Source organism: Mercenaria mercenaria, chromosome 7 (genome assembly GCF_021730395.1).
Source record: "Mercenaria mercenaria strain notata chromosome 7, MADL_Memer_1, whole genome shotgun sequence".
In the NCBI taxonomy this organism is placed as follows: Eukaryota; Metazoa; Mollusca; class Bivalvia; order Venerida; family Veneridae; genus Mercenaria; species Mercenaria mercenaria.
This window is the reverse complement of record NC_069367.1, coordinates 77748594-77775434: the sequence shown is the minus strand read 5'-3', so window position 1 is coordinate 77775434 and position 26841 is coordinate 77748594. Positions and strand designations below refer to the sequence as shown.

The 26841-nt window shown below is 34.0% G+C and overlaps 1 protein-coding gene across 1 annotated transcript in view; it reads right to left on the bottom strand.

Moving 5' to 3' along the window:
* Nucleotides 1–2681: 2681 nt before the first annotated feature.
* The window catches only part of LOC123553879 (uncharacterized), a 59690-nt gene continuing 35530 nt past the window's right edge, over nt 2682–26841 (bottom strand). The window contains exon 4 of the mRNA XM_053548712.1: nt 2682–4516. Within this exon, the coding sequence (XP_053404687.1) occupies nt 4029–4516 (488 nt within the window). The 3' untranslated portion in view covers nt 2682–4028. The remainder of the gene's footprint in view (nt 4517–26841) is intronic.

Here is a 26841-nt window from a genome sequence, read left to right as displayed (position 1 = left end):
ATGGTACATGATTACTTGGAGGACTTCAAGTGTGAACTTCAGGACGAGATTCAATCTGATTATTTTTCACGAAATTAAGTATTTATACATGTAACTGTATTATACCGCCATGAAGCAGAAAATACTGAATGTAGCTGAGCGTATGTACCAAACATTGTAAAAGAATATGCTTTTGTAAATTTTGAAAGCAATACTCATGACAGAGATACAGTTCACTATGTTCGCAAACTTTTGATTGATACTTACCTGAAAGAACAGTTGAAGTACGATTTAAAGTTTGTACATGAATTTACCGATAGCTGTAGTCAGCAATATACAGTCGACATCGTACTTGCGACCACCTCTATTAAGCGATTTTTTTATTGAACGACCGGTCAGAATCCCTCCCGAATGTACATAAATTCATTCCATTAAACGACTTTTTTATTAAACGACTAGCGACCACATAAATGTACTCCCGACAGGTAAAATATTCGACAAAAGTATATATTAAGCAACCGGGTACCAAATTCCAGTCGAGCATTTCTTCACCTGTGTACTCAGCGAGTACATTTTGCACCTGACTAAAGGCAGTTAACCTTTGTTCACGATCTTAAAACAGATTTTGCAGTCATACATGTAGTTTTTCGCCATCACGGCATCCACATAGGCTAAACTCAAAGCACATTAACAATTAAAAATAACTCATCTCTTCACCTGACTAAAATTCCATTAAGAGACCACTTTTTAGCAGTCCCTTGGGCGGTCTCTTAATACAGTCTAAATTTTGTATGCGTGATGTCAGCTTCTCAGATACAAATGAACTACTTTGAAACGTCCCATGGTAAAGATGAACAGGACGCCGCGGGTAGCCATGTCAAAAACAAAGCACATATCGAGGGTTCAACGCAATAAGGGCGTATCTACATATAATAATCATATGTAGATACGCCCTTATTGCGTTGAACCCTCGATATGGCTGTAATTCGTAGAGAATGCGAAATTCATAACGCAAAAGATTTGTATAAAATGTATTTAGATAAATACTTCCGTTATCCACCAACTTCTTCATACAAACCTAGGAACGGTTACGCGCTATAATAATATTTGAAATTTTCTCACTTCTCAGTGAGATATACACGTATTCCATATTCACTCAAAACAAACAAATATCCTCTATGTATTTTTTTAATCAAACATTGCCTGATATATTGCTCTTGTTGTCCTTCATTAGGTTATTTCTCGTAGTTTGATTACACAGTGTAAATGTAGTTCCTTTTTTCAATACCATGTCATTTCATTCATAAGGTCTATGACAATTGTAAGCGTAAGAAACTACAGTTTGACAGGCCTGTTAATTATATTTAAAACGCTTCATCGAAATTAAAATAGCACTGGTCATTTTTACACCTGTTATACATGCTTGACCGTTTATGACAGAACACAAAAAAGAGTTGTTAGAAAAACACTGTCCTGAAAGGCTTTTATTTTATTTTTTAAAATGTTTTAGAAATAAAATGACCTGTATAATATAAATAACAGCTATATTAATTAAAGTAAGCTATGCTTACCCGTCTCTTGTAATTCTGTTAAGAATGGCATATGTACTTTAATAAGATTTAATACCCCAGTCACACATACGGCGCGGAAAGCTACGTCCAGCCACGGATAAAAACGTAGTAATCCGTATCGACCCGTATTGAAACGTACCTGAGACGTAACTTAATGTAGTAAGCCGTATCAATTCGTACCAATTCGTACGGCTCAGGTACGGATCGATACGGGTTACTACGTTTCTGTCCGTAGCTCGACGTAGCTATTTGCGCCGTATGTGTGACTGTGGTATTATTATGTTTTATTTTGACATACATATGATGAGACGTAAATAAACTATTGAATTGAATTGAATTGAATTGTATAAAATGGATTATAAGTTTTTAAAACCTTAAATGTACACAAAGTTCTCCTGTTATATTATGGTGTGTGGCGTGGAAGCCGCTAACCCTCCTACCTTTCTTTCTGCTAATTACAGTGAGAAGTAAATTGCGATTTTTGGGGTTGGACATATAGACCTCTTTTTTTTTTTTTTGGTATGTATAAATTTATTTTGCATGAGTAGTTACCTCTCTCTAACTCCCGCCATCTGTCAGATTTGCTCGTGCGTGGATCTATAATTAGATGCATTTGGTCAATATAGCTAGTGTGTACCCGGTAAAGGAATCAAGAGTACCTGTTCGCAGCGGAGAGAGTTATCTATAGATTGATTTCGAGGTCAGCGATGTTTCTGTACATTTGAAATTATTGAATACGATATGGTGGGTTTTGTCTAAATAAGGTAAAGTAAAACATGCAAAAGACGTGTCTAAAAATTGAATTCTCGTACGTCTAAGCTGCTATATTGATAATATTTTACGGTTTATTTCAATTTTTGGCGATTTGAAATAAAATGGACGTACAAATGATACATTGACAGGCAAATACACTAACCACTTAAATAATATGTTCCAACCAGCTTTCTTTCTTTTTGTGAATGTGAATGGATTATTTCTGTACGAGAAAGCAATTATTATGAAATATTTTGCTCTTAATAGGATTTTTGTTACAGAATGAATGATTTTCTCAACACAGGCTTATCAAGCTCGTCTCCAAAAAGTTTATTCGAAGGTGGATAATATTTTATCCTGCTAACCAGATAAACGTACTGTCAGAAAGATATAAATATATTTCTTGATTCGGTTTTAAAAAATAACAGTGCGAAGTGCAGGTTTCTTTATTTTATATACATAAAACTTATTAATTTGGAAATATCTTAATATATTCTTTTTCCTTCTTCATTCAAGTATACAACAGCATGCATTTTAAAAATTGTCAAAAATTAGCACAATAAAACTCGTTTTACATTATTTTTTTTTAAAGTTATGTTCAGAATGATAAAGATTATATTATGTACACTATTTAAACTGTTAATGAGGACGTTTCAGCGTCTGCATGACATAATGGCAGTAAGTGTCGATAAATGAAGCATATATATATCTCGAAAATAAAAAAATATGTCCATTGCGACTTGGTTTGATTGTATATCAGCGTAAAAGTCAAAGAAATTAAGAGTAATTCAAATAGACATCACTGCATAAAAGTTCTACGGCGTAGAAATAGTTCAAGAGTACTCGAAATGTCAATAAACTTGCTGCAGCTTATATGAAATGCTTGATTAAAATTATATGTAAGATCTAAGAATAGATTTAATATCTATATCCTAAGAACAATAAAGAAAGATATAATACGTTATCATGTAACATATATGTAAGTACGATGTCCCTGATGAATATTGAAAAATATATTAACAGTATCACCGATAACGAATGTTACTATGGTCATATGGAAAAAACGGTATAAATAAGTAATTGTAAGATTGGCTACATTGTAACACTTTAGAGCACAATTAAACTGTCGTGTAATTGATTATTTAAAGAATTGGTAAATTTACGACAGAATCCCGTTTCCGCCATCGACTTTCGACCAGACAAACAGAATTTCGGCAGGACAATTTATTCGGGTATTATTTTAACTATTTCATTTAATCACAAAAGAACATTGCAATCGATTTTGACAGTTCTGTACCTTCATCGCACGTACGTCTCGTCTCCTTTCCTGCCACTTTACCGGAATTAGGTGAAAAGTTAATAATTATACACACGTAATAAATGGTCTGCTGAAAATCTATCCTGCCGCAAATACTTTGATCTAAGAGCTGTCATTTTGCTTTGTTGCGCAAACAAGGTCTGACATAAAAAGTAAATGTAAACCCTTAAAATTTCTACTTTTCACCCTGCAAGTTAAGTCTATCAGTTGCATTTGCACAACAATTGTCGCATCATTGACTTCAACACGTATATGATAGCGACAATTGTCGTGTAAAAACACGTTTAAAGTTTAAATTAAGGCTTAATTTCAAATTGCCGTGTGTCCATCTTGTCGTAAAGTCAGTGGCTTAAACAGGACTCCGTAATATACTGAAATATCAGAATGTTTGTTCTAATACGTTCATTTCACTTTGTGCAAACAGCACAAGCAAGTTCTCGGTTTTGTACATATTCTGGACAAGGCAGTGAACCACATTGGCCTGTAACTCTGTATAGCATGGCTCCATTTTCGTCCCTGTAACCGGCTTGGTCCACTTCCGGTGCTTCATCAACGCAGATATACTGGGTACCAGCAGATGAACCATGAGAACCAGCCATTAGATATCCGTGGTATTCCAGATGCCAGCCATTGAAACAGTCATACATTGCGGGAACCATAAGACAGGTTATTCTTTTTTTGCTTCTACAAACGGCACAAGGGACATTGTGATTAGTTAACGGTTTCTGAACGTTGGACGTGTCCATTAGTCCATCGAGTGTCTCCTGAAATTCCATACCATACATGAACGCAGCCCCGGCTTTGTCAGTATAACGACCCCAAACAGGATTATTTGGTAGGCACTGGTGGTTAGAGGCTGCACCACTATGTCCATACCAAGAACCCGCGGCAATACCTTAAATGTAAGACACGAAACGCCTAACTATAATCAACATTTTTAATCATATGCTTTTATATTGGCCACTACTGTATGAAATCAAAGCGCTGACAGCACAGGAAGGTTGAAACCCGCAAACTACTCCGCTGTAACAGTCCAAGTCACTTCCATGAAACAGTATAACATTCAAACCATTTGCATCCATGTTACATTATATTCTAGAAATTCTGCTCTGACTAAAACCATCAATTGTCTTGAAACACACTGATAAAGTTGGGTAAGGCAACCCTATATTGGCTGAATTAAAATTTACTATAATGATACCAATGAGAAATACAGTGTCTGTTTCATCAAAAACACAAATATTCAAAGAGAAAGTAGATAGAAATATTAGATATTCTAACATGACCCGCTTTGTTTTCCTATAAAACAAAGAAGGCTAAAAATTGTGTGTTATTAGTCAACAATTCATATAATTCCTTCGCATCTAAACTCCAAACAATGACTTTATTCAATGACAAATCAATGTTTGGGATATATTATTTTTTAATTCAAATTTAACAGTTAAAGGCAATGGCCTCCAGATCGTTCGACAAAAAAAGATTTTTTAGATATCTGGAAATATATGCTATATTTCTTAAGAATGCTTTGAAACTTAATTACTGACAGACTACTAGTATATGTTACGGAATCACGTGAGAATTAGTTGTTTTACTGCTTTATACGATGAAAATTGAAAAGCGTCTATAACGCTTTACTCTGAATTACAATATCCAAAGAAGATCTTTAATTGAATCCACCCTTTGCACCTGTGGCGACACTTTGACTGCTTCGGTGTCGTAAATATCAAACAATTCGTGAAAAGTTTTTTCTCCAATACTTTATGTCTATTGTCAGTAAACAATCTTCTCAATGGAAACGACAGGCTTTTTTCTGAGCGGAATAAATCTCTAATCGTTGATGTTCAGTGTATTATTCTCGCAACAAAAGGTTTTAATACCTAGGTCGGCGGATCCTGCTCTGTCGATTTGCATCCCCCGTGAATATATAATAGGTTCAAGCAACACTCCTTTTTATTTTACAAAAATTAATTGAAATAAATAGCATTAAAATTATGTTATACTATCCTTATTTGCCATATAAAAATTAGTTATAACTAGCCATGATTCCTGACAATATGGTATTTGATGAATTGTAATTATTTCCTACGTGGAGAGGATTTTATATAAGTTTTAAATAACTTGTTTTCCAGTCCATTAATTTCATGGAATTATTGTTGTATACCATGTATGTCAAATTTGTTCAAATAAAGTTTAAACTAACGCTTTACTCGGACGGATAGCTCAGTGGTTTGCACACTGGCCTTCCAATCCTGAGGTCGGGGGTTCGATCCCCGGCAGCTATCCGGGAATTTTCAGAAACGCTTTTCAGTGTTTCCCCACCCAACTAGAGGTGTACTGGTCAGGAACCCAGGCAATCCTTGCGTGTATCAGTGCTATACACTGGGCACGTTAAAGAACCAGGCTGTCTATTCGCAACGAGCTAGGCTAAGTTAGCCGGAGAAGTCTGTATCTGATTTCTGAGCTCTCTGTCGTGGGGGCTTTGTCTCACTTTGTACCTCTGGTCAGATCGCTCTGTGTCTGTACTAGTAAAGGATGAATTATGCGCCCTGTGTGGCTGCATTTGCACTATGTAAAGCGCCTTTGAACGTGAAATTGATCATGAAAAGGGCGCTATATAAATCTGGTATAATAATAATATAATAACAATACTCGGAGTAAACTGTCTCGATTATAAATATCTACATTTAACACGCATTAAACACTAAAGCCTCCATAGCTCTATTGGTAACGACAGCCGGAAAACTTCTTTATTGCCGCGGCGGTCCGGGTTTGATTCCTGACGCGGTCATCTTTGTTTCTTGATTTGGTATTTTTAAAATAGTTAAGAATCAAAAACTCATATTCTGATGTTTATAATATGACAAAGAAAAATAATTTCTAGCCAAAATCTGGAGGTCAGTGCCTTTAACAGTTTGAAAGATATAAACGTTACTTTACGCTAAACTTCTGTAGAAATTTAAATGCTATTTTTAAACTGCCAGTGTGTCATAGTTTCTCTTTCGATTGTCTAAAGGTATACATCAAAAGCTTGTGATCTGAGCAGTTCAAAGATGTATAACTTGATATATTTTCTTTTATCATTTGCATTGAAATTATTGTTAAACCTGACCAGGAACTTTTACACAGAAATTATGTAGCAGGATAAGCGGTCGGTATACTCGTAAATCATCAATAAATGTATTGCGGAAATAGAACGGCGGATTAATCTGCTTTCAGTGAAAACTGTCATTAATTCTTGAAGTATCAAGAATACGGTTATAATAGGTTTCAACCGCTTTGCTGTTTCAACCTTAAAACTAATTGTTTGAATGATTCAAAGACGTGTGTCTTTATCTATTTTTGATGCTCACATCTGTATGCATATATTTATTTTTTGTCTATCTTAGTAAACAAAAAAGTCAATCAAAATTCCCAGAAACGTATAAAATTGTCCCTTTCCGTAACAACTTTATTTCATTTTTCTAACGTAACACCGACACACTTATGGGTCATATGGCGACTTTCCAGCTTTTGATGGTGGAAGAAGATCCCGTGTGTTATTTCATCACAAGCGGGCCCTTTGGTAGAACCAACGGCCTTCCGTAAGCTTACTAGATGGCTTCCTCACTTGAAGAATTCAAAGCCCCGAGCGAGGCTTGAACCCGTATCGGAGAGGAGCAAGATATTTGAAGTCAGCGACCTTAACCACTCTACCACTGAGGCCCCTTCTGAACAAGTTTAACATAGGCTTCGCAACAATAAAATACCTCTATATGTAATTAGTCAACACCTTACCATATTAGTCTGATTTTTTTTATCAATGCATGAGCATTTTATACATTTAGTTTAATGATTATGTTTCAATAGGCAAAGTTTATTCTGAATTGTTTTATTCAAACGTACATTGCGCCAGAAGAAAGACAATTTTATAACAAGTGAGAGAAATTGGAATTATCTCTTCTATTTCAAATTTCATTTATTTCAAACAGAGATAAACGAATGAAGATTGAAAACAGAATTACCTTGATACACTAATTCTGTGCCATCCTCGGGACATGATTTTCTTCCCCATCTAATATGCAGTGCTCCTCCTGAAGAAAGAAGAAAATAAAATCTTAGAGCATAAGTATATTCAGGATATTGTTAGTTGATTATTTTAAATGACTTTGTATTGGTTTGTATCTAAGTGTGATAACAGCCACAACCGGTCACCAATACGTGTGACACCTGAACAACAATTTTAGTCATTTAGGTGAGTTCAGTATATAAAAGTGAAAAGCACTTCACCGACCTTTCGCTCTTAAATCACATTGAACCACTTTAAATGACCACACCATAACGCGCTTTATATCTTGACATTGGCGTATTGAAATCTCCGCAAACGAAACGTGACTTTGTAACCACACGAAAACTTTTGTTGTTATCAAATTAAGTAAACAATACCTTACATACAATATATAAAGCGCATTTCACTTTTACTCTTCCAGTTACCTACAATGCTAATATTTCTTATTTAGGAGACTATATCAAACGAACAACAACAAAATAGTACACACACAGTTAAGTTAAAAATATAACCTATTGCATCTTAAATGTCTAGAAAAGTTTTCGTGTGAACTCATGCTCGTATTTATCTGAATGATCATTTAGGATTGTATAAGTAGTATAGGGGTCTCTTTGGCTCCACGTATCACGTGCACAACACGTGCGGCGGCCATCTTGAAACCACTTTGGCGCCACCAGTCACGTGCACAGCACGTGTGGCGGTCATCTTGAAGCCACTATAGCTCCACCGTCACTTTGGCGCCACCTATCACGTGCACAGCACGTGCGGCGGCCATCTTGAAACCACTTTGGCGCCACCAATCACGTGCACAGTACGTGCGGCGGCCATCTTGAAGAACAAGCGCGCGGCGGCCATATTGGATCCTACTTTTAGACAGTCCCGAAGGCGGACTCATTGAGGGTCAGATGTTCAACCCTAGTAATGACCCTTGAAGTACTTTACAAGCATAGGCATGTTCATGCTTCAACATGTACGTCTGTGAAATATAAAGTTTGCAGAAATGATCAAAATTAGTTATTTCTTTCACAACCTCAAAATGAAATTGAACGCCTCTGTGTTTTATAGCAAAGGAATGATGTATGGCGCTCTCGGAAATGTACTTATAACGTAACAACTTAACACTTCTGCACTGATTTTAGTAAAAAGATCGCCAAAAACACGAACAAGTTATCTATAAGTCACTTATGATAATACAAGTACATGAAAAAAAGTTCTTTCAGGCAAAATCATTCAGAAGTCAAATCATGGAAAATAGCTCGGGAGTATTCGAGAATATGATGAATTCCTTCGCTGCTGACCTAAAGGAAGTGTGTCCAGTACATCACAAAGTATGGATTAATGAAGCGCATTACAGTAAACTACATTTTGGGTTTTCGGAAGACATTTGGGTAGAATTATTGACAAGCTATATAAGAAACAGGACGAATTTGAATGTAGACTTCTCCATCATCCACACTGGTGATCCGTATGCAGACATGGAGATTAATTTACCTGACGGTCATTATTTGGTAGACATAGAGTGTGCTTTACGCGACTTCCTGAAAGCCAAGGGGTGTCTCTATGTTAAGTACAAGGACATAACAAAAACGAGAATTGAATTTGATATGAATTACTCCACATGGATGTACATGCTCCGAAACTACATGAGCAAATATCATCCGAAAATAGATCTCAAGTGGTGCGAACATAGCTTGCAACCAAATTCCTATTGCCCTGTAACATCAGTACGGAACCTGAAGGACCGAAAATACCTACATAGATGTACTTACTATGCTCTGTGATCATCATGCAAACAGAAATTGGTAGATTTAAAAGCGTGTCTGACTTGAATTCGTTGCTGATTTGTGTTGATCAAAATGTGTATGAAGGACAGACTAAAGAGACAGTTTTATAAAGAATAAATGATGGATGCGTTACCATCGGATCTCTGTAGAAAAATATTTTCCGACTGTGTAGAAAGACCCTACATACCGTTATATTAAATGTTGGAGTATGAGCCGTATAGAATGGTTCTTAGTAAAATAACAGCACGACATTTTCCCCAAGAATGCACAAAACAGTGGTTAAAGCAAAAAGCACTTTTATTATCTTTTAAAGACACTTTGATCGACATGATTCGTTTTTATAGATAAATTTGAGTATTGAGGCGATCAGTGAAAGTAACTGGATGACATATATTCCTGAGAACGAGGAAATAGCGCTTTATGTCAACGATGCGATACGAGGTGGTGGCCAAGAATTTCAATACGATTGGTTTCCAGTCCAAGAGATAAATAATAAACATATCTTATTTTACTTACAAAATACTGTAGATATTATTGATGCAATTCTTCATTTAGAACTGCTAGAGACGCTTATTGCGAAGCATGATATCAATTTGTGAAACGATGATGAAGAAATAAAATACAATAAAGGAATAGTGTGTTTTATTTGTGTACACCATCACACCTACTAACGCTTCATTTTTTTCTTTCAAATCAAATTCAAACGTATATGTTATAAATAACAAATGCATATTGTTTTGTTTTTTTTTTTCATTCTTTTATTGCCAAAGCTTGTATCACTAATACAGGTTACATGTATCAACTAAAATAAGACACAATAAATTCATCATTCAACTTCTTGCGATACACATCAAACGGTTTTAAAATGTCCTTCATTTTTCGTCCAGAACATCGGTTCATAATATAATATACGCAATACAGCCCGCATATGTTTGAATCCGTATCCTGTATTTGACTGAAGTTCATCCAATAACGCTTCTTTAACGCTTGCTCAAAATGAACTTTGTAGTGCTCTGATCTATTACCTAGTGAATCGAAAAATTCGTCGGGTCCTCTTTTTGGAAAATAAAAGGCCACCCAATGTTTTCCTGATCCCTGGCTCGTGTCTGTATTCGAAATGACGTATTGTCCCCTACGTATTTGAAGTTGATCCGCAGCGCATATTGTCACAGGGTACTCTTTTAACATTTCCTCGAGCTCGTAGTTATCCATTTTAAAATGTATAGGTGTTCCAATCCACAGTATCTTCGGTCATGCTTTCGCGATATTTCTTACGTCGTGGGCTGTCTAAATCACGACTCAAAGGTGTGTCCATTTTATCCCTATGCCGCTTCAGATCACTATGCTTTCGTGACCGTCTTATTTCCAACCTAGCAATATCAACCGCTTGGGCTACAGGTGTCACAAGGTTTACTACGGGGAGATCTTCTCCTATTTGTTCTTGTTTCATTGCTTCTCTTTCTTGTTTCTCTTTCATTTCGGCCATTTTCCTAAGATGAGCACCGCTACCCACAATGTAACGGCCCATATGATCAGGCCGTACGTATCCGTCCCTCAGGTCTTTGAAGTGTTGTATCCACTTTTCCGGGTCCGATTTATCCGGTACCCATTTTTCTTGTTTATAATCGTATACCTCTATGGAACCCATTTTGGCATGGTGAAAGTTAATGCACGCCAATCCTTCTTACAACATTCATTCATCATCATCCGATTCCTGATCGCCATCAGCTTCTTTATTATCATCCATTGAATATTCTTCTTTGCTTTTATGATCGGGCCACAACTCATTAAATAGGTCTTTTCTAAGCGCAATGGCTTGCTGAATAGATTCTTTGACAGTCATGCCGTGCTGACTTCTAGTTTCTTTCGCCGACTGTAGAATCTGCTGCTGAGTAGGGTCGTTTTGCAGCTCATAAAAGTCAATTAGAAATCGGGCATAATTTTGTCTCAGTCTCTTTCTTAATTGAGGCAATTCGTCATTAGCGGTGCGACGGTAAGCTTCTTCAAAAGAGAGCCCTTGTTCTGTATAGTTGTTAACTTTAGCTTTAAAATTGTTCTTTAATAGATTGTCTGAGAGGATCTGAAAACGCTTATCCCATATCTCACGGCGTGATCGCTCTTCTTTAATCTCTACTTTTCTACGTTTACCGGGAGGTCCCTTGAGCAAAGATCGTTTCTTTACAAAGCTTGTGTCATTTCTATTTTTTGTTTCATCATCATATCATCATCAACATCATCATAATGGTCATCATAATCCTCCTCCTCATCTTCAACCTTATCATCATTTTTGTCAGATGAGTAGCCTTCTCCATTGAAAAAGTCTTCTTGTTTATATTCATCATCTGTTCGTTTCCTTTTTTCTGGATTGTTTGTCTCGAAAATATTATCACGTAAACGGTGTTGTTCTGCGGTGCTCGATTTTAAGTCTATTACCAAATAACCGTGCGGTCTTGATGTCGCTCGTTCAAACCGTTTCATAAAGATATTACTAGACGAAGGATATATTCTTCTTGCCAATGTAGCTACTTGCTGTCTATCAATAGGATTATTAAATAGCACCAGATACTGTGTATTCAAAGCGATATCTCTGCAGGCTTTACCTTGAGGAAACAAATTTTGGGTGAGATATACGACAGATATGTTCCTGTGGTGACTGCCCTTGGTAAAGAGATCAGCAATTCTTTGATCGCATTTAGCTTCAGTCATCAAGTCGTCAAAGACCAGCAGGTTCCTTTGACTAACATTTATATATTGGGAATCATTCAACTAGTCTGGAATACCGTGTACAAATTCGACCCCGGGGATTTCACGCTGAAGTTCATCATACAATGGTTGCCATTGTCCAAAACACCATATGATACGCTGAGGCTGAGGTCTTACAAGATTTGATGATAACAGTTTTCTTGTCCATTCAGTTTTTCCACTACCACTTGGTCCTGAAACGACCATAGAAAATGGATGTTGAAACGTCGTCTCTCTTGAAGTGTTCAATATTTGTAATGATGGTGAATAAATCCCAGTGTGGTAGTCACTCCAATGCTTATTACGTTGATGTCTCAGCATGGCGTCGCGCCTAGAGAATGACTGGTGACATACAGGGCACTTATTCATTTGTGAAGCAGATGTAAAATTATTTTCATACAACAAGACACTGCTTTGTGTTCTTACAAATTTTTAATGCCATTCTTGCGCTTTTTAAACATATTTTGCTGTCAGAATTATTGTCAGTAATGGTGGTGGTGGTAGAGGTGGTGATGGTAGTGATGGTGGTGGTGGTGGTGGAGGTGGTGGTGGAGGAGGTGGTGGTGGTGGTGGTGCAATTATTGTTGTTATTTTTATAGTAGTATTTCTAGTCTTTGTGTCAATATTTGATATTCTGAATACTTTGTGCTTCAATGATGGCTGCGTCGATTTTAGGAAGAAGTTGTATGATGGATTTCCACTGCTTAAGGTAAAGTTGTATTCCGATGATACTTGCGGTGCGATTTATGAAACGTCTCAAATCCACCAGGATGTCACTATCTCTGTTGCAGACAGTAATATATACGTTTTGTTGTATCTCGAACTGTTTCATATAGTGGCAGGCAGTCTGGTTTTCATTCACTTTAATTTCATAATCTACGTATGTAGATGAATTCGTAGTCGCAAACGCTAAAGCGAAAGGCAAGGTGAATACAACAATAAGTATAATCGTGCATATGATGATTGCTAGTTGTCGTTTGATGATGACATTTGACTGGCGAGAGTCTTCCATACTGTAAGCTTTGACGTCTAAAGTCAGACTGATTTGACTAACTAAAGCGTGTTCTAATATACACGCTTCGAAGAGCCTCGTTTTCAAAGCAAGGCTTATGTAAAAAGGGAGTGATTTCATTGGCCGGTTAAAAATAGAAATTCTAGTTTGGAACAGCTTTGAACCAAACTATCGCATAAATGACAAGTTTTAACATGTAAGCTAGCCTTCCTTTGAGAATTAAACCAATCAGAATGCGTCATATCGCTAGCCAATCAGAGCATTGCTATAAGTTATACTGACTAATCAGAACATTGCTTTGGCTCTATTAATTATATTTCTCACTGTAAATTCATTCATTGCCATTTTGGTTATCAAAGTGTAAGGATCGGATAAGCTTACTTTGACGTATTTCTCGCATGAGTGATTTGACTTCCGGTTTAAGTTTATTGCCTTATAGTACTTATCGAGACCTTTGGTTAGATACCCTACATGCCTAGCTTTTGTTCAATAATGAAGGAGTTAAGTATGCATTTTCCGAATCTTCTTGACGAGACCTTTCCTATGATACCTTACTTGACCAGGTTCGAGTCTAGAAACGCGCAGATAATGTTGATTTTACGCGTGATTGATCTCACTTCCGGTTTGAGTGTACCTACTTATAGTACTCGTCGAGACCTTCGGTTAGATACCCAATATGACTAGGCTATCTTTAATAGTAAAGGCGTGAGACCGGGTGTTTCCGGATGAATGATTCCGGTTTTAACCTTAATATCTGGTTGTTGTACTATTGTGTATGCTTTGCTATGCTATACTAGTGCTATGCGCTGTGTAATTTGAAGAAAATAGAAATGCATCAATTTAAGCTATTGTTTACATGTTTCAGGTTGAAATTTGGTAGAGAAAAAATTGTTGAGAAAAAAAAATACTTATCATGATGTTTTTTGAATGCAAGGAAAGTAAAGTTCGTTTACACTTTTTTTATTTAATTTCGTTTCAAGGTCATGTCCTATGAAGTTGTGGTTAGTGATAACAGCAGTTTTGTATATTCGGTATAGACTGGACTATTCAATTAGAAAAATATAACGCTATCTGTCAGCAGAAGAGCGTGTATTAAAGATTTATTTACCTTTCACCGTTAATGCATGGTAAACCATTTGTTGAGAAAACATTCTAAAAAATTCTATTCATATATAGGGGGCAAGTAATTACAATAATTGAAGTAAATGACCACCACTTCAAAACTCTACATTCAAAGAAATATTTAATTGAAAAATGCAAGAGGCATCTTCAAGAGGATTGCTTTCCTATAATCAATCTAAAAGCCTGGAAAAGAAGGGACTCTCTATTCCAGATTTTTTTTTTTAATATCAAGGTGTATTTTTAATTCAAATGCGAGCTATGCAGTTTGTTTCTACACTCACACATGAATTTGCTCATTTTGTCTGTTATCATATAGTAATAAACATGACACCGCCTGGCTTCAAACTAATGCCTTTTTAATGGGAATTCTGTTTTGAAGATATGAACAAGTATGTATTCTGCTCTGTGGAACGAGGAATAAATCTTGTGAAAAAAATAGAAGTGAATGAACAAACTATTAATTAAGTGTGAAGCGTACTTTCAGTATTATTTTCTTGGAAATGGCTTTGTGAAGTACAGAAGAATATTATTTATACATTTTTGCGCTATAGAAATGTATTTGTATTTGTATTAACTCAGTGACTGTGGTTTATTTCACATCAGTCTATAAAAATACAGTTTAATACGATCGAAATTGCATAGTGTACAATAATTTTATGTTGTGAAAATACAATGTAGATTGAACACTTACCTTATTCGTGACACAAAGCATTGATAATAAAGTGTACGTAGAAATAAAGATTTTTTTTATAAAAAATACAGTTTAATAAGATGGAAATTGCATAGTGTACAATAATTTCATGTTGTAAAAATACAATGTAGATTGAAACCTTATTCGTGACACAAAGCATTGATTATAAAGTGTACGTAGAAATAACGATTTTTTAGGACTAAGCGCCTCTTGTATATACTGAGAGTCCAGTACTCCCAGGGTTATTAGGTGTAATGGATTTACAAGTATCTCGCATGCATTTGTTGTGTCTATTTAGGGGTCTGATGGGATCTTTTAATTACAAGTAGAGAGGTCACTTTTGTGTGTACTTTAATAATAGGTTTTTAACGATCTCGTATAATTACAAGTGGGAACCCACGGACAAATCAATTATTGACGCAGCATGAACTTGTCTAAGCTTGTTTGTAGAAATATTCTCATTAAAGAACTTTTTTTCATGTACTTGTATACATTTCCGAGAGCGCGATACATTATTCCTTTGCTATAAGTAAATATACACAATATATGTAATATGTTTTTATCCATTTATATCAGTGTGCAATTTATATACAGATGTACATTCGATCTCATTCATGTTTCGCTCTTGGTATTGTTCACAACTTATGTTAATTGATTGGTGGCGCCAAAGTGGTTTCAAGATGGCCGCCGCACGTGCTGTGCACGTGATTGGTGGCGCCAAAGTGGTTTCAATATGGCCGCCGCACGTGCTGTGCACGTGATAGGTGGCGCCAAAGTGACGGTGGAGCTATAGTGGCTTCAAGATGACCGCCACACGTGCTGTGCACGTGACTGGTGGCGCCAAAGTGGTTTCAAGATGGCCGCCGCACGTGCTGTGCACGTGATACGTGGAGCCAAAGAGACCCCTATACTACTGTTATATCCGCGCAAATTAAGTATTTAAGCACTAAACCAATACCATTGCCTCTGGAACTTCTTTTTGAAACCTTCTGTTCTACAACATCCCTTTTTTGTCGTAGTCTAGATTTCGAACCTTCCTGTAAAACAATATTAATATATAATCACCAAACATCAGGGTTTTGTAAAAATGGATACGTTTTCCTACCAATCTTTACATTTGCAGCTTCAAGGAATTAATGCCTAGAGGCCTAATTCTCCCCCAACCCCATCTCCTCCACCCCCATCTCCTCCACATATATTTCATGAATTTCCTTCTGATAATACAGGACAGTGAACAATTTAGGAGTTTCATGAATTCAGAACATTATATGCGAACTCAGTCAGTATTTTTTAAATAGATAAATATCTAACTAGCACTGCAGAAACAAAGTGTGATCTGAACTTAACTAAATAAATCAAATATTGTGTATAATGCTGCATTGATGCAATAAATGTTAAGGTCTTGGCCTAATGTATGTCACTGTCATTGTGTAACTAGATACATTTTGTACTTGTATTTTTATGTATTATACAGTTTGATTTCTAGCTTTTATGCTAAGATATTTTAGCTTTTGATTGTAGCGGTTAAGCGATTCAACGACAAACAAGAGTTTTTTTAAACTTACACGGTGAAGTGCTGCTACGGATATGTTCAATGAACCTCCGCCCTCTTCTAATGTTGCCAGATGATTCAATATCTCCGTGTATCGTCTATCCCTTTCACTTTTGGACGACGAGATAAAAGCTAGTGATAGAATCAGACAACCTATTCCAGACACTGACAATAAAACATGCTTTTTTTGTTTCAAGTATGAAACGAAACCCGCAGCGTACATTTTGAAAAATAATAAACAAGCAGCCTATAAAAATTGTTTCTTTAAAAAGTACTTAATGCCGCCTCTTCTTTACGAACGATGTATTCAGTTTATTTAGATAATTTTATCACAGAAAATGGTAAAGTTATAGCAGAAATGTTCTTCAAATTAATCTCAAGAAGTTTGTACTTTCCTGAATATAGTGACAGAATTAGATCTTAATAATGCGCGTAAAAAAGCTAACATGTAAATACAAACAAGTTCTAAATCTATTTCAAATTTTCATAATTGTCACGTTATCATGACAATCGGTTGCACAAACTTTTGACAAGTAACAGATGAATATCTATTACAGGGAAGTATTTTTTAAGATTAACAATAGACGTTCATATACAGAGAGTTTGAAGGTTTTTTCTAAAGACAATGAAAAACGAGATACGCCCCTTCCTTCTATGACTTAGGCTATCATTGGATCAGTGACATGACCTTCACGCACCTCATATACTTCAGGTTGCGGACCCGTAATCACAATCGGCAAATTACGTATTCTGCCTATACGGTTTCGGCGTTTTCCGATTTTTGCGGAAAGTTATGTTGGTGAGATTGTGTGCTCAAATAAGCCCAACCTCCGCAAACACCAAGTAATTACATAACGTTGGTAAAACCATGGCAGTGTCCAATATACCGATAAAGGAAAGTAACACTGTGTTGGAGTTTGAAATTAGCCATGTTCAAGATATTAGTTAAAATTCTAAATGATTTGTAACGACTCGAACAATGGGGACTTACCATTTTCTTGTAATTGTGAGCAGTCATTGATCTTGGCTAAGATTTTATCTGTTTCAGAGACATTTTCTTGCAAGCTGACAGTAACGAAACACAAAATTGTACACATATGTGTTGATCTACATAATATGACAGACCAAACTCATATTATATACCTCCATGTTCGTTTTAATCTTATCCGAACTCTGTTTACATTTACCGAGAGACATCCGTTTCGGCTGGTGCACATTTAATCCAGTTTTTGTAACATTTTCCTACATGTGAATCACTACAGACTTTGCACAATTAACCTACAGTATTTAATTGTTTGTTAAAGATAAGTGTCATCCTTTAGTACAGCCTGAGTTTTGCATAAATCACAATATTTTCATGATAACTCACTGAATTTGTCACATTTCCTGACAGGATATGCGTCCTTATTCGCATTGCATCATTGGACTATTTACCGTTACTAAGCAACATAAATTATCGTTGTCATCATCAAAGATGTTTAAATCACTTAAACATGCTAGAGTTAACCCAGTGGTGTATATTTTGATGTTATTTTCATGTAAACATTTCATAAAATCGCCATTTTTATGAAACGGCAGTATTCAGCATAGAGTTTAGCGTTTTAGGTCACTGTGACCAATTGGTCACTGTGACCCATCGGTCACTAACCATTTGGTCAATTTACCCAAAGTAACCCATTATGACTGTTTTGGTGACTTTTTTGGGTCACTTTCTCTGGAAAACTATAAAAGGGCCCGATTTTGGCCATCTGAAATCACTCCAGCTCAAGCTTTCAGACCTAAAACCACGTTTGGCTTGTTTCAATAGATTTTAATTAAAATGAACACTATGCTGAACATAGATGTAAGAAAGTTGCTCTGCAATCAGAATTTATATTAATTAAAAGCCATAGGTCTATAAAAGCCCCTTTTGATACAACATTTAGTAACATTTCTACAAGTTTTATTTGAATCGATGTATTTACATACATGCATATTCATTCCTTATTTAAAGTAAAGACAATTAATGGATTTGTCATAAGTACTGAGAATATAAGTGACTATATTTTATAGAAGGAATTTCTGTTGCTGAACAGTATCTTTGTATCCGCGTCAATATTTACAAGTTATGGAACGCCAGATCAGTCATAAGTAGATTAATCTTAAAGGAGATGTATATTGAATCTTGCATTTTTAGTACATTAAGAGTGTGCAGTATTGTTTTGTAAAACAGTTTAAAGTTCATTGTAATTCGCTTCGCTACCTGTAAACTATGGAAAGCCGGAACAGTCATAATCTTATTTGACAAGTTTGCACTTATACTGGCAGAATTTAACCATCAATAGATGAATACATTTATTATCAAGAAGACTTTGTGATTACATTTGATATCTGTTAGATATGTTTGTTTAATGTGTTGACTTCACCTGTATTTTCTGGAGTATGATATATCAACATTAATAAATTTCATTAACTGTTATCCTGAGTCTTATAGTCTCTCTGGTTTAGTTAGTTTTACGGTACATTGAGTCAACCTGGCTCTACCCTATTTGCCCTTTCGACTACTTGGGTGAAGTCTGCCCAGCGTTCTACAGTACGCCTAGCCTACCCATCTCCGCAACACCCCTGAGTCGTAACAATATTTTGATGTAATACCAAGGTATGACACTGGGGCAAGAGTATTTCAGCTATCTGCCTTAATAGCTTACTCTGCGTTCGATTATTACCAGTTTTTAAACATTGAAAGAGAAGCTCAGAGAATCCAGATAAATAATTGCTAATATTAACTTACATTAATGCATGCCAAATTTAGAGTTCTGGCTAAATTTGCAAGTTTATTAATAGTAACACAAATACTCATATGAAGTTCAATTCAATTCAAATTTATCTAAAACAAATTCCTTATAATCTATACAAACATAAGGAGAAATTGATTTATTGTATACAAATGAGTATTCAATTGTTAGGCATCATACCTCTAATGGCTGACTTACCAGTACAGATTTGATCTTGCCTATTCGTATAATAAGACATCTATTAAATGATCCGTTCTCTGTGCTTTTAACAAGGACACGACTGTCTAAAGTCGTCGTTTTCCGTTTTCTTTTTGTTGGGCAGTTGGAAGTTCTTTATGGTGAGTTTATTTAGAATTGAAGAGAACACTGAAATATTGTCTGCTCATATGAATACCTTAAATTGCCTGAAATACTTTTTGTTTGTTTAATCGCTCTTATGCCTTCGTAAACTACTCTCTTTCAACCTTTTTCTTTTACCGAAAACAAAACCGAAAAATATTACTACTATTTAATCACATGTACTTTCATTTTACGTTAACATTGACATTATTGAAAACAAAGGCGAAAACGAATGATGGTTTTTGCATTAGTGGAACTTGAGGCTTGATCATACTGACAAAGCCTGTAACTATCAACCGTTAAATGCGTCATATTTTAAGGATATTAAGTAACCAATATTTTAATAGATGTGCCAAGTGTACTTTCTGCTACGCAAATGAATAATAAATTGTAAATACATATGGAACACGCCCTGCCGTCGGTAGTTCGTTTCTGTGACTTTACAGAAAAAAAAACAATATGGTAAACAAAGGCATAGATAATTACCACTTATCGTTCAGCATGCAGTAATGAAAGACTTAGTGCTTAGGCAGCTTAATTTGAACTGTATCTGCAATAACGTTTATGTCTGATTTGGAGCTAGAACTACATTTTGCTTAATAATGTTTATGTCTGATTGGGGCCTGGAACTACATTTTGCTTAATAACGTTAAAAACTTTATGTCTGACTGGGAGCAGGAACTACAATTTAGTTAGTAACGTTTATGTCTTATTCCGAGCATGAACTGCATTTTACCAAGTAAAGATTATTTGAGATTGAGAGCATAAACTAAAGTTTAAGTGTGTGAGCGGACAAGATATGATGGAAGGGTGAGAGTGCAAGAGGTCTAAATACCTGTAAGCAATTTTTGCTTTTACTCTGAGCAGTGGAAATGAAAGTAACATTTTTTTTGCAATGGAAAAATGTATTTGTAAACGCGAATTGAAAGGTTATCCCTTCTTTTTCCCTAAATCAATATGGAAGTAATTTCTAGTATTTAGGATGAATTTAGATTCTATTATTTGGTGGTGTGATACCTAAAGGCGTGTTTTTGTTAACAAAAAGAAAATTTTATAGAAAAATTGTTTTTTAAACGATTTTAGACTCCTATTTTACAACTTTGTTGATATTGGTGATCACCCAATATGGAGTGCTGAGATCAATTATATTCATCATAGTTATTGGAAAGAAAATAAACTGGTGGACAGCGAGTGATCTGACAATTTCATATGGGACAAAATACGTGTTACCAGTACTTTGTCTAATTCATTTAATGATGTTTCTAAAAGAACTTCAATATTCGCATTAAACCTTTCATCGAAAGATGGTTTGCATTTCATTCATCTAAATACCGTAGTTTGATACTAATATTGAGGGGAAGTTCGTATTCTAGCAGAATATAACTATCCTGCAGCTATATGCATATCTGAAAACTTGGCTTGATACATCTGTGCCAGACTCTGATTTCATATTTCTAATTATATTTGTTTCAAAGAAGGGACAGGCCGGACGTCGAGAGGTGGCGTTTGTGCTTACTACGGAATGACTAGCGTTTAACCCCCCGTCATGTTTTAACCATCCCGGATCTGGAGGCTACCTGGGTGGATATTCTCTGCCCAAATCCATACCCATACTTTGTGGAGTCATCTACAGACCACCAAAAACAGCTCTTAACTTTTATAAACATCCTGGAAAACTGTGCATTCTTGTGATGATTTAAATTACACGTGATAAACCTTAATTTTCGGTGATTTTAACTCAAAATGTTAGTGGTTTTAAATGTTCACTTCTTACCAACTATCTCTTCCCTTTTTGTGAGGCTTTTCTTTTTAAGCAGTTCAATAAAGGATCCTACCAGAATCTCGCATTAATCATCTACAACATTGACCATATACTTGTTTCAGCAAAGATTAAATTTCAAATAGTGGTGTTGTTGTGTTGTTCTTTGAGTGACCTTTCTATGCGATATTTTGTTCAGGAATATTACTCGTTCTTCAATGAGTAAACACACAAACAATGTTAAAATCAGATCTCAGAAAACTATAATAGAGACGATTTTCAACAGTCTTTACTTTCATCTGATGGTCAACTGTAGTAGTATTAGATTTACCGAAGCGAGATCAATCTGACCCCTTGTCCTATTCTATAAGTGCACTTTAACCTTGCCCTACACTTAGAAACTACTTAATACCTGTAAAATCGTTTAAAATCTTTAGTTAAACCGATTGAAAAACCTTTGGTTTTAACCAAAAAAAAGATTTAGTCGTGGGGGGGCCCAGGAACTGGACCATTGCGGACATTTAAACCCCACAGGTTTTAATCCCAGTTAAACCAACCCTAACTAAAAGTTTTAAATTCATATATGATATGATGGAGTTTTCAGAATAAAATTTTATTGTTTGAAAGAGAAGAAAATTTACTGTAATATAAAATTCCTCATCTATGTTATAAACAAAAAACGGTGAGAAAAATGATAAAGGTACTTGATCATCTTGTGGAAAATGAAAATCAAAGTTTGTTAAAGTGCAGGGGGGTAATTTAGGATATGCACAAGCAATGTTACCTTTATTACTAAGATAGGTTTAACAATTCCAGGATAGAATTATTGTGGGGCCAGGAAATCCCCTAGGATAATGGACTCCCTGTCAATGATCTGGAAGATGCCTGTATGTATGGACCATGACTTTTGCTTATGACAGTGGTGTAAAATAGGGGTACATGTGATAAGCAAATGCTTTTCAATTTAAATTAAACTAAAATCAAAACTTTTGAGAAAAGATTGCAATACATTTAGTTGTTAAAACCAGCTATCAAAACGAAATACACATTGGTTCGGGACAAAAATCAAATAACGGGGAAGAGAAGGGGGTAGAGTATACCCGGAATCACATGGAGCGATGAATTGCAGAAGAATTACACAAAACAATTAAAAGGAAATTTAGGAAACGAAGAAGTGCTAGGTAGTGTATTGATGCTACTTGGTCAGTGATTTAGTTGAACATGCAAGCTTTTCAAAATATAATAAAGGAGTAAAGTACTTGTTAACGTTATGATATATTTAGTAAATATGCTTGGGATATTCCATTTAAGAATAAAAACTGGAAGAATCTGTTACTGAGCATTTGAAAAAATAATTTTTGAAGGTACGATTTCAGTAAATTTTTGGTTAGTTGATAGGAAATTAGAATTTTATAATAAAAAGTTTGAATCATTTTTGAATAAAAATAAGATTAATAGGTACCATACATTTAATGAAGGAAAGGCTTGTAGTAATAGAAAGATTTAATAGAAGTTTAAAAAGATTAATGTGGAAATATTTTACAGCAAAATAATACTTATACTTATTTAGATTAATTTGCAGGATATGGTTTGATAAATATAACAAACAAAAAACATTTTAGTATAAAAATGACACCAACCGAAGCTAGTAAAACTTAAATAAAGGTACTGTATTACTTTATTTATATTGTTGATTTAAAGATACCAAAGAGTGGTTTTAAAACAAATTTAAAAATTGGTGATCGAGTTCGTTAAGCTAACTTAAAAGACATTTTGAAAAAGGAATATACACCAAATGGACAGAGGAAATATTTATAATTTAAATTAATTTATACAATTCCCAGAACATACACTATAAAGATTTTAATAATGAAAATAATTCAAGGTTCATTTATGAACAGAACTTTTACTACTACACAAGAAAGTTTTAGATAGATAAAGTTATTAGACGAGACTATTAGAAAAAACAAGCTTTAGTAAAATGGAAAGGTTATTGTGAAAAATTTAATACGTTGGGGTTACCATTTATGTGAATTGAAAGAAATTTAATTTTAAAAAAATATATTATATAAATGGTCATAAAAATTTAATTTCTAATAAAAGGAATAGAAACAAATAGATCAGTTTAATCATTCCTTAACTTAACTAGTGCCTGCTTACAGAAAAAGTTATAAATTTTTGGGAGAGTTAAGTAACCGGATTATATATTCAGCGGGTGTCTTTGGATTGTTCAGCTGCATTAAGCACTTGTCAAGCTATTCCTATTTTGTAAGCAGTTGTGGCGCTGTTCCAATCAGTAATTAACATATTTACTAACAGATAAAAATTGACGACAAGAAATTTATTTTAAAAGCACAATCATCACAAAATAAGAACAACTTATAACATAAAAGCACGGATGGGAAAAGTAAATTAAGAAGAAGAGAAACAAAGTTATTCAGGATATTATTACAATACTATTAGAAATGCAGAAAGAAAAAAAATATTCAAGCCTTTTGAAACGTTCATGAAGGAATTTAAACTTAACGATATAAAAGTAAAAAAGAAGATGAGACTGTATTAGAAATTTTACGTGTGTTTTTAGAGATTTTTTTCTCATATGTATATGAATTTATAGATGGTAATTAGAAAGGTTAGATAGAATTGATTATGCCAAAATTATCTTGCACTTTAGGAGAAATAATGAATCCAGACAAAAAATTCATAATAGAATGTTCTTAAACAGAAGAAATGTTAATTTAATCAAAAACTTGATCAAATAGTTAGCGAGAATATAAAAAATCATGTTATTGATACATTACAAAATGTTATAGTTCCTTATCTTCGTAAATGAACTTTATTGAATGGGGACTGTGGTTGTTATTACTGAGAAGAAAATGACTGTACCTCGGTCTCACACTATAGTTTTTAAAGTTATGTGATTGTCCCCACCAAATATATTGACCCCATTCCTCTAAAAAAGTTTATTGTACCGACTGTGATAATAATGAAGAAAAACATATAAAAGCAATTATGAGTTTAAAGACCTTGGTATTAATTCTGGGTTAATTAACAATGTTATGCTGGCAAAGGTGAAACCGAGTAAAATGTTGAATATCAAAAACTAATGGAAAAGATATAAAATTTAAATATTTTTAATTTTCTTAAAGATAATTTAAAACTTTATTTATTTTATTATTTTTTTTATTATTTTTTTAATCCTTTTTTGCTTAACGAATTTTATTTTCTAATATAATATATAGATGGAAAAACGAGAGATTACAAAACTATATTATTAGAATTTGAAATTAAAATTAAATATTAGTAAGATCCAAAAGAATCATTTCTATTTAAATATTAACGACTCTTATGAAATACTTAAATCTGAACTTAAAACTTAAAAGGTATAAATATAAACGTTGTTTTATAAAATAACTTTTGCAAAAATGGATTATATTAAACTGATACAATATATAAATCAGCTTATTTTCAATAAAGGCTTTTAGAAATATTAACACAAACGAAAATAAAAAAAAACTTAACATCAAGCTTTGATGAAATATAAATAGAATTGGAATTGGATTTCTTTTGAAGGAGTGGCGGAAATTAGAGTCAGTTGATGCTCATTATATAAATAGATATAAGTATAGTCGTTGGTGCTTTCAAGTTATTTAGAATTACCAAAACCTTTACAAAATTCAATGAAAGGATTAATATATATAAAGAATGATGATAAACGAATGTTTTAGTGGTGTATTTAGCTTAAAATTTCCTGTAACAAAAAATTCTGAAAGAGTTTCCCAAACACCCCCAAATATAACGATCTTGATTATACTGGAATTAAATTTTCCTGTTACATTAAATTCAAATACATAAAATAGAAAGTTTTAAATGAAATAATCATTTAATAATTTGGATATGAAGAATATAGTATTTATCCTATTGTACATTCAAAATATCAATAGAAGAAACTGTGGACATGTTTGCCTAATTACTAATGATAAAATAATTGATAAAATAAAATGATGACTGTAAACCCTCAAGAACTCCGTAGTCCAACATTAAGTTGGATAAAAGACTTTAATAGAATTAATGGACTAACTAAACAAAGACCATCATAGAAATATTTCTGTTAAAGTTGTTACAAAATTGTACAAAAGAAAGAATATTAAATGAAACAACATCCAATTGTTTAGCTATTAATGGTTTCAGTGTAAAAAATGCCAAAAGAGGGAAGTTAAAGTACAATTTAAAAATTTCATAAAGGTTTTGCGTACCTTTTTTAATTTAATGCTGATTTTGAATCAATAACTATAAAAAAGTTTTAACTGCTTTACAATCTAACTAAATTTTCATTTACTGAACCACTCATAAAAATCATAAGATTGTGGTACGGCTATAAAGTTGTTTGTTGTTATGACGATAAATATACTAAACCAACCCAGATTAATGAGAGGTCTAATGCAGTTTATAAGTTTATTGAAAAAAATTGATTGAGGGATATGAGGAATATTGTAAAGAAATATGTAAAGAGGCACTTTAACAAAGAACTAAGAATGTCTAAAAATGATGACTGTGGAATTTAAAAAAACAAAAGTTTTGGCATATCTGTTGAAAAAAGAATAATATAGAAGATTCAATCAAAGTAAGAGACCATTGTCATTACAGGATATTTTAGAGGAAGTGCTCACCTCCGAATGTAATATTAATTTTAACTAACCCACATAAAATTTGTTATTTTTATAATTTATGTGGTTATGACGGTCATTTTATTATGCAAAAATTGGGAAATTTAATAAAAGAAAATTAATGTTATTCCTAACAATATGGTATAGATATATGGCATTTAAGATTTTTCCGACTCGGTTTTTATTGATTCATTCCAATTTATGTCTCAATCATTGGAGTACTTAGTAAATGAATATTTCCTGAATTTAAATACATATCTCAAGAATTTTAATTGTTGCTAAAGTGTTGAATTATTAAAAAACAAAAGGGTTTATCCATATGACTTAAATGTGATTCATTTAAAAATACAATGTAAAGAAGAAAACAGAATTACCTTCTAAAGAAGAGATTTATTCCATTTTAAATGAATCACATATATCTGGACAAACTGAATACGAACATTGCTAAAAATGTTTGAATAATTTAAAATGAAACAATGGGTGAATATCTTGATCTATATTTAAACTGACGTATTAACTTTTAGCTGATGTATTTGAAAATTTTAGAAAATTATGTTTTAGGAACTCAAATTAGATCCCTGTCATCTATTTAGTAGCCCTGGTTTGAAGCTTGGGATGCAATGTTAAAAAATGACTGGATTTAGTTAGATTAATAACTGTTTTTTGATATGTATCTTTTTATTGAAAAGGGACTGAGAGGAGGAATAAGTTATATTTTCAAACAGATACAGTA